General features: G+C 51.4%; 1 protein-coding gene across 1 annotated transcript in view; it reads right to left on the reverse strand.

The window, feature by feature from the left end:
* ITGAE (integrin subunit alpha E) overlaps positions 1-9,918 on the reverse strand; it is an 84,418-nt gene that overhangs the window by 25,046 nt on the left and 49,454 nt on the right. Inside the window, exons 18-20 of the mRNA XM_025363008.1 lie at positions 8,415-8,578; positions 6,098-6,226; positions 1,654-1,727 (exon numbers count right to left, since the gene is read on the reverse strand). Coding sequence (XP_025218793.1) covers positions 1,654-1,727; positions 6,098-6,226; positions 8,415-8,578 — 367 coding nt within the window. The remainder of the gene's footprint in view (positions 1-1,653; positions 1,728-6,097; positions 6,227-8,414; positions 8,579-9,918) is intronic.

Here is a 9,918-nt window from a genome sequence, read left to right on the forward strand (position 1 = left end):
GCCATTCTCCCGCCTCAGCCTCTCAAGTAGCTGAGACTACAGGCGCCCGCCACCACGCCCGGCTAGTTTTTTGTATTTTTAGTAGAGACGGGGTTTCACCATGTTAGCCAGGATAGTCTCGATCTCCTGACCTCGTGATCCACCCGCCTCGGCCTCCCAAAGTGCTGGGATTACAGGCTTGAGCCACCGCGCCCGGCTGGGAGGGCATTTTGAGACCACTGCATGTCCAAACCCAAACGCATGTGCTTGGCGACACCGACATTCTGGCATTCAGTGTAGTCCAACAGAACGTCTGCGGCGATGGAGACAGGCGGCATCTGGGCTGCCCAACACCACCAGCTACAGGCGGCCACCGAGTCTTTGAAGTGTGGCTATGTGACTGAGGGACAAAATGTTTCATTGTGTTTCACTGTAACTCATGTACATGCAAACAGCGACGTGTGCTGGACAGTGCAGTGCCGCATGCTTGGGCTGTGGGCCTCTTTCCTCCCTCCGCCTCCACTCTGTCAGCACATGCTATGGGCTGTCACTTCAAACTGTTACCCCCGTCATGGCTGGGACCTGTGTCTCAGCCCCCATCACCTCTCACCTGAGTGGTTACAAAGGGAGCAGGGGCAGCCCCCGCGTCCACCTTTGCTCCTACAGTCTCTTCTCAGCTCGGCAGCAAGAAGGATCCTGCCCAGCTGCACAAATGTGTCACTCCTCTGACTTCCCAGCTCACAGCAAAAGCCCTTCTGAGGGCTTAAGAAGCCCCATTGCCTCTTCCCCTCCCTCCCCCTCCGTCATTACTCCCCCGCCCCACTCCACTGCAGCCACTAGGTCCTCACCTTGCCTCCTACCCACCAGGCAGGCTCCCAACCCAGGGTACCTGCAGCTGCTCTTCCCTCACCCCCCGCCCCACTCCACTGCAGCCTAGTACTAGGTCCTCGTCCTGCCTCCTACCCACCAGGCAGGCTCTCAACCCAGGGCACCTGCAGCTGCTCTTCCCTCAGACACCCACCCACATAGCTCGCTCCCCTACTTCCTCCAGTGTGTGCCAAAGTGTCACCCTCCCTGACCACCCCATTGAAAACTTCAGCATCAGCCCCCACCCGGCACTCCCTCCCACCTTCCCTGTTTCTTCAACGTTCATCTCATCCACACAGAATTTACCTGCTTACCATCTTCTCCCCCTGAGAGCACCAGGAGGGCAGGGATTTTTGTCTGTGTTGTCCACAGAGGTATTGACCTAGAGTGCTTGGCACAAAGTGGGTGGTCCAGAAATATTTGATGGATTAATTGATTTGGCCAAGAGGTGGGCCAGGAAAGAGGTGACCTCTAACCGAGGTAGAGGACATCCTCGCTGTGAAGAACACTGGGTTCTGAATATAGCATTGTCCAGGATGTCAAGAGACCCAGGCTCAAGTCCACCAAATGGCCTATGCAGGGCCCTTGGCGACTGAGTATGTTTCCTAATCTAGAAAGTGGGAAGACAGAGCTCCGTCTTGCCTCCCTCCTCGGGTAGCTGAGGACATCATGACATCATAAGTGCAGAAGCCGTGTGTGGGCCCCGGGAAGAGGGGAAGGGGTGTCCCGGGCATCCTGATGAGGATTCCCCAGGCAAGCATTTGGGAGGAGGTTAATTGAGGAAACTGACAGCTGCATCCAACTCACTGAGAGACGGTGGTGGCCAACTGTAATTCTGCGACACAAAACAGCTTATTCTTGCAGGCCTTCTCATAGGGCAGCTGTAACCAGACAGAGAGAGTCCCGATCAGCCCAGGCCCCGCCTTCCCCGGCAGCCCTGCCTCTGGCTCTTCTCCTTAGGATGCTTAGGGCTGTGCCTCCTGCTCCCCCTGAGAAGTACAATTTTCAGGGAGGTGAGGGGTGCAGGCTGGGACTGTCCCCAAAGAACAGGGACTGTGACATTCCTGGGTGACATTCCTGGATCTGTCCTATAACATGGGCACACTGTGACCCAGTCCTCTGGCCAAGGTGAAAACTGGGGTGACCTTCACGGAATGTTAGCTGTGCCCATTCCATTGACATCATGCGAATTAAGCAGCAACACACAACTCACGCCTTTGTGCATTTAGGGAGCAGACACCTATGCGAAGAGAAGCTTCCTTAGTCTTTTCGGGTGTAGGCAGGAATGGGGGATACCTAGCCAAATATTGTCAAGGTCCAGGCCTTGGAGGTTCTCTTCCTCATGGCTAGTCATCTGGTTTTTGTTTGTTTGTTTGTTTGTTTTCAGACGGAGTCTCGCTCTGTTGTCCAGGCTGGAGGGCAGTGGCGTGATCTCGGCTCACTGCAACCTCCGCCTCCTGGATTCAAGCGATTCCCCTGCCTCAGCCTCCCAAGTAGCTGGGATTACAGGCATGTGCCACCACACCTGGCTAATTTTGTTTTTTGTTTTTTGTTTTTTTTTTTGAGACGGAGTCTCGCTCTGTCACCCAGGCTGGAGTGCAGTGGCTGGATCTCAGCTCACTGCAAGCTCCGCCTCCCGGGTTCACGCCATTCTCCTGCCTCAGCCTCCTGAGTAGCTGGGACTACAGGCGCCCGCCACCTCACCCACCTAGTTTTTTGTATTTTTTAGTAGAGACGGGGTTTCACTGTGTTAGCCAAGATGGTCTCTATCTCCTGACCTCGTGATCCGCCCGTCTCGGCCTCCCAAAGTGCTGGGATTACAAGCTTGAGCCACCGCGCCTGGCCTAATTTTGTATTTTTATTAGAGAAAGGGTTTCGCCATGTTGGGTGGTCCAGAAATATTTGATTAATTAATTAATTTGGCCAAGAGGTGGGCCAGGAAAGAGGTGACCTCTAACTGAGGTAGAGGACATCCTCACTGTGAAGAATACTGGGTTCTGGATATAGCATTGTCCAGGATGTCAAGAGACCCAGGCTCAAGTCCACCAACCACCAGGTTGGTCTCAAACTCTTGACCTCAGGTGATCCACCCGCCTCGGCCTTCCAAAGTGTTGGGATCACAGGCGTGAGCCACCATGCCCGGCCTGGCTAGTCGTCTCTGTAAGCTAACTATTTCCCTTGCAATCTTGCCTACACATAACCAACGAATTCTGAAAGCCACATTTCAAAAGGCCCCATGGAGGTTGAAAAGCTCCAGTGTGTGTTTAAAAATTCCAGTGTTCTAACGTAGCTGGGTCTGTTTTTGTATTATGAAGGAAGGCAGCCAGTTCCTCGGCTGGACCTCCCGGCAGCCACCTCAGCAGCTTTCTGCAGGTCTGTTCCCATGGCCTAGGGTGGGAATGAGAGCCCAGGGCTTGAAAGGAAACTTTCTACTTCCTGCGGAAGGGGGACGCCATTTGCAGAGGTCAAAGCGTGGAGCTCTCTCTAAGTGGGTCAACAGTCTCATGCAGGGTTTTTTGTTGCATTTTTAATATAGCCAAGTAGCCCGATCTCTTCCACCCAGCCCCAGCGAAAGAGAATGGGGTTAAGCCAGCTAAACTCCCAGCTAGAACGCATTCTCTGGTAACATCGGTGTGCCTAACACCACATTTTTCCTCACCCGTTTTATACAGGGAATAAATTTTTTAAAATCTCTTTGCCAGGCCGGGCGCGGTGGCTCACGCCTGTCATCCCAGCACTTTGGGAGGCCGAGACGGGCGGATCACGAGGTCAGGAGATCGAGACCATCCTGGCTAACACGGTGAAACCCCGTCTCTACTAAAATACAAAAAAAATTAGCCGGGCATGGTGGCGGGCGCCTGTAGTCCCAGCTACTCGGGAGGCTGAGGCAGGAGAATGGCATAAACCCGGGAGGTGGAGCTTGCAGTGAGCCGAGATTGCGCCACCGCACTCCAGCCTGGGCGACAGAGCGAGACTCCATCTCAAAAAAAAAAAAAAAAAAAAAAAAATCTCTTTGCCATAGCATAATAATCATCGCTGGTTAAGGAAAGACACATAAAGAGATGTTAAGCAGGATACACTCTCAAGGCATCTCACCATAAAATGAGATGTGCTTATTGATGCCACAGGCAAACAGCACTAGGCATAGGACAAATCCACAAATCCTGAGATGGTGTACAGAGAAGAACACACTTTCCTTCTGTGATGTTCCAAACAGAAAGCAGAGGCAAGTTTCTGCTTTCATGGGAAAGCAGACAACAAGCAAATACATGAGAGAAACAGGGAAATACTACGTATTGACAAGGCTGTGCTAAAAATTAAAATACTGTGGGCCAAGCGCGGTGGCTTATGTCTGTAATCCCAGCACTTTGGGAGGCCGAGGCGGGTGGATCACTTGAGATCAGGAGTTCGAGACCAGCCTGGCCAACATGGTGAAGCCCCGTCTCTACTAAAATTACAAAAATTAGCCAGGCGTGGTGACGCACGCCGGTAATCCCAGCTACTCGGGAGGCTGAGGCAGGAGAATTGCTTGAACCCGGGAGGTGGAGGTTGCAGTGAGCCGAGATCGCACCATTGCACTCCAGCCTGGGCGACAAGAGCAGAACTCTGTCTCAAAAACAAAACAAAACAAATGCATAACCTGAATCTAATTATGAAGAAACATCAAATTGAGGAACATATAAAAGGACTGGCTTGTAACCTTCAAAAATGTTAATGTCATTAAAAGACAAGGAAAGACTGAGAAACTCTTCCAGATCTTTAGGAGGCTAAAGATATAACTATAGAACGCTATGAATGATCCTGGACCAGAACCTTTTTTTTTCTTTTGATATAAAGGATATTAATAGGACAACTGACAAGATTTGAATAAAATTTGTAGATTAGATAATAGCATTTTATCAATGTGAATTTCCTGGTTTTGATTATGGTACTATGTTAAGACGATACCTTAGTTTTTAGGAAATATATATTGAAGGTTTTGTTTGTTTGTTTGTTTTGTTTTGTGTTTTGTTTTTTGAGACGGAGTGTTCTGGGACTACAGGCATGCACCACCACACTGGGCTAATCTTTGTATTTTTTAAATTTTTATTTATTTTTATTTTTTTGAGATGGAGTCTTACTCTGTTGCCTAGGCTGGAGTGCAATGGCACGGTCTTGGCTCACTGCAACCTCTGCCTCCTGGGTTCAAATGATTCTCCTGCCTCAGCCTCCCTAGTAGCTGGGATTACAGGTGCCTGCCACCACACCTGGCCAATTTTTGTATTTTTAGTAGAGACAGGGTTTCACCATGTTGGTCAGGCCGGTCTCGAACTCCTGACCTCAGGTGATCCACTCGCCTCAGCCTCCCAAAGTGCTGGGATTACAGGCGTCAGCCAGGGTGCCCGGCCGACAAAAGTTTCTTATGACACTACCCGCCTGTCTAAGCTGCACTGATGGGCACCTGGAGGAGAGGTTAGGGTACAGGTTTGGTGGGGCCATTCAGCCTGAAGGCCCTGGCAGGGCGTGAACAGGCAGGTGCACCAAAGGGCATCCTCTCTGCAGTGCAAGACAGGACAGCTCCGGTCTAGCTCCCACAAGGGACCCCCACCACAGCGCCATCACAGCCGCTTGCCACGTGAGGTTCCCAGGATGCATGTGCTTTATTAAATATGTAGCAAGCGGTGGCCGGGCGCGGTGGCTCACGCCTGTAATCCCAGCACTTTGGGAGGCCGAGGCGGGTGGATCACGAGGTCAGCAGATCGAGACCATTCTGGCTAGCACGGTGAAACCCCATCTCTACTGAAAATACAAAAAAATTAGCTGGGCATGGTGGCGGGCACCTGTAGTCCCAGCTACTCGGGAGGCTGAGGCAGGAGAATGGCGTGAACCCAAGAGACGGAGCTTGCAGTGAGCTGAGATTGCGCCACTGCACTCCAGGCTGGGAGACAGAGCGAGACTCTGTCTCAAAAAAAAAAAAAAAAATACACACACACACACACACACACACACACACACACACATGTCAAGCGCTTTTGTGAACATAAAGGAACAAGCACCGGGGCAGACGGAGACCTGTGTTGCCCATGAGTCCTCACTCATGGGTACACATTAACACCACTGTAGGTACTCAGTTTCACCATGTGTACAGTGGGGCCCAAATGCTGTCTGAAGACATTCCTTCCCAATTCCAACATTCTTGGAAGTTAGGGGAGCAGGTGGTTTCTGTGGGATGGGCTCTCAAGAGGGCTGGGTACTGGCTGTGGGTAGTCACCTGGAAGATGGCAAAGGTCTCAGCGTAGCGGTCCAGGATGGGCTGGGGATGGTCTGTCTGTCCCTCAGGGGTCTGGAGCTGGTAGCTGACCTTGACACTGGCATTGGAGAAGCAGTCCTCCTCATGCAGCTGTGGGGTCACCATGAAAGGCAGGGTTAGAGTTCGATGTGGGGGAGAAGACGACAACAAGAATGCTTTTTTTCTTTTTTTTTTTTTTTGAGACGGAGTCTTGCTGTGTCACCCAGGCTGGAGTGCAGTGGCGCGATCTTGGCTCACTGCAACTTCCGCCTCCCAGGTTCAAGCGATTCTCCTGTCTCAGCCTCTCGAGTAGCTGCAATTACAGGCGCGCGCCACCACACCCAGCTAATTTTTGTATTTTTAGTAGAGACAGGGTTTCACCATGTTGGCCAGGCTGGTCTCGAACTCCTGACCTCAGGTGATCCGCCCGCCTCAGCATCCCAAAGTGCTGGGATTACAGGCATAAGCGACCGTGCTCGTCCATCATTTTTTTTTTTTTTTTTTACATAAGGTCTCACTCACTCTATCACCCAGTCTGGAGTGCAGCAGCATCATCATGGCTCACTGCAGCCTCAACCACCTGGGCTCAAGAAATCCACCCACCTCTGCCTCCCAAAGCACTGGGATTCCAAATGTGAGCCACCGCGCCTGGCAAGAATACTTTCTGCTTTGATGTTGTCATAAGAAGAAATAAACAATAAAAGTGGTGAGTCAGAGGTCCTAAGCATCTTCCAAATAAGCCAGGCTGAAGGGACATGTCCTTCAAGCAAGCTGCCAAGTGCTTTGGGAAAATCTCCTTCGTTCTGCTATGGTTTTGTGTCTCATAGCTCCTGTGGTTCTCACCCCAATCACAAAGGGGTAAAGAACTGGCTCAGACAGAAAGGAAGAGTCACAGCCACACTTGTGTTTATCAAGATCTTTCTCTTTTTTTTTTTTTTTTTTTAAGACGAAGTCTTGCTCTGTCGCCCAGGCTGGAGTGCGGTGGCTCAATCTCAGCTCACTGCAACCTCTGCCTCTTAGGTTCAAGGTTCTCCTGCCTCAGTCTCCCAAGTACCTGGGACTACAGGTGCATACCACCATACCTGGCTAATTTTTGTATTTTTTTTTTTTTTTTTAGTAGACACAGGGTTTTACCACATTGGTCACGCTGGTCTCAAACTCCTGACTTCAGGTGATCCACCCACCTCAGCCTCCCAAACTGCTGGGATTAGAGGCGTGGGCCACGGCGCCCAGCCAACCAAAATCTTTCTCCAAGCAACATGGAGGACATATTAGAGAGGTAAGAGAGAAGATAAGGAGATTGCTTAGCCTACCATTTGCCACTGTCTTTGTTTAAATGAGTCTTTCTGCCACCGTAAGAGCCTTGAGCCCATGGGAGTAAGGAAGCATGATTCTATCGTAGAGGATGTGATTAAGCCTTTATTTAAGGAAGGCTGTAGACTTGCTAGAAACTTTCTTAATCCAATTAATAATCACTTTGGGGGTAAATGTGTATTCAGAAGAATAATTCATGCGTTTGTTTATTGGAACACACGATCCAGATAGATCCAAAGTTCTAAGATCCTGTCAGGCTTTGAATCCCGACATGCTATTTTTTTTTTTTTTTCCATGTCTCTGGGCACCTTTGCCAGGAGTAAACCTTTCTAGATGGTCATTTCTATCTTTTTATTTCTTCCTTTCAGTTGTTCACTTTTTCTGATGCCAGTTGACATTCAGGCCCTCCGTCCTAGTTATTATCAGGTGAGGTCGGATAACGGATGCCAAGAACACCTGGCATTCCTGAGGTATTACCAAGAAAAACGTCAGCAATGACAGCATCTCCGTCTTCCATGCCATTATGTGGCTCTTGATTTATTATTATTATTATTATTATTATTATTATTATTATTATTTTGAGATGGAGTTTTGCTCTTGTTGCCCAGGCTGGAGTGCAGTGGCATGATTTTGGCTCACTGCAACCTCCACCTCCCGGATTCAAGCGATTCTCCTGCCTCAGCCTCCCAAGTAGCTGGGATTACAGGCACGCGCCACCATGCCCGGCTAATTTTTGTGTTTTTAGTGGAGACAGGGTTTCACTGTGTTGGCTGGGCTGGTCTTGAACTCCCGACCTCAAGTGATCTGCCCGCTTCGGCCTCCCAAAGTGCTAGGATTACACGCATAAGCCACCGCACCTGGCCTGTTAGGATTATTTCAATCACCTCATTTGTAGGGATGGGTATGTGCCCTTCACTGCGTTACCTCAAATCCTTTCTCAATGACACAGACCCCTCCAGACTCCCATCCAAACCCCCCCACTTACCTCTCCCTCTGTGGGCACGAGCAGGAGGTCCTCACAAAGACGGGACCCGCTGCTCCACTCCCTCAGGCAGCCCAGACAGCTTCTCCCGTCTGAACACTGCAGCCTTTTCCTCTCCTTCCCCACATCTACGTCCAGCGTGAAGTTGAGAAATGCCCCGCGGAGACCTGGGAATGAAGACCAGACCTTCCCGGTGAGGTGGGGATGAGCCGGCCGCAGACAGAAGGCCCCCAGCCTGCCTGAGGTTCCTTGTAGCCCCTCCTGAACAGTGTCCCCATGCAGGTACTTCCCTGGGGCTGGACTCCTGCATCGCTTTTTCAAAGATATTTTCTCACTGTCTGCTGACACCTGACCAGGGCCTCTGAGTGCTCCAGCCCCAAACCTGGAGCAGCACGTTCCCAGCACTGAGTCAGCCTTCCTTAGGGAAGGAGGGCTCGGGAAGTGGGTTGAGATTGACGAAGAAAACAAGGAGGAAGAGAGACAACGAAGAGAATGGAGAGGGAAAGAGGGAAACTATGGAGGGAGAACCCCAGGACGGCAGAGCTGGAAGCACCGTGGAGATTCTGGGGCCGCCTCTCTTACTGTTCAGAACAGAACTGGCTCAGCTAAGGAAAGACGCTTGCCCAGCGTCGCACAGCCCAGCGAGCTCTGTGTCCTGGAAGGGACAGGCCTGTCATTTTCAACCCCCAGCTGGGATAATAGCCCTCTGCTTTGGGAAGGCCACCTCACCCCAGGAGACTGCTCTCCGCCGGTGGGAGGCAGAGACCATCTCAGAGACTGCTCCTGGGAGGTTAAACCTCGGGGACTTGCTGAGGAATCCTTCTGGGGGAAGCTCTTGGGTGGACTGTAAATACCTGGGCTGTGAAAGCCATACCTGCCACCTCCTTTCTGGAAACAGTCTCCTAATGAGTTTCAGGTAAGGAAAGAGAAACCGGACCTCCGCCAGGTGATCCCATCCCACCTGGGCCAGAGGCACACAGTGAGGAGGGAAGGGGAGAAGTCACAAGTCAGAGAGAAAGAGGAGGGTGCATCTCAGGAGCCCCTGCACACACGCACACACGTGGGCACGGAGAACTGGCTGCCTTTTTCTGAGTCTTCTTTTCAGAAACTGAACCCTTCAACCCTGAGGAAGGGCTCCAACGTCCCTCTTCCCAACAGTGTCAGCTCTGAACCCCGTCCGAGTATGGATATAACCTCAGACTGCCCTTTCTTTTTTTTTTTTTTTGAGACAGTCTCGCTCTGTCGCCCAGGCTGGAGTGCAGTGGCCGGATCTCAGCTCACTGCAAGCTCCGCCTCCCGGGTTCATGCCATTCTCCTGCCTCAGCCTCCCGAGTAGCTGGCACTACAGGCGCCTGCCGCCTCGCCCGGCTAGGTTTTTGTATTTTTTAGTAGAGACGGGGTTTCACCGTGTTAGCCAGGATGGTCTCGATCTCCTGACCTCGTGATCCGCCCGTCTCGGCCTCCCAAAGTGCTGGGATTACAGGCTTGAGCCATCGCGCCCGGCCAG

The sequence above is a fragment of the Theropithecus gelada genome, chromosome 16 (genome assembly GCF_003255815.1).
Source record: "Theropithecus gelada isolate Dixy chromosome 16, Tgel_1.0, whole genome shotgun sequence".
Lineage (NCBI taxonomy): Eukaryota > Metazoa > Chordata > Mammalia > Primates > Cercopithecidae > Theropithecus > Theropithecus gelada.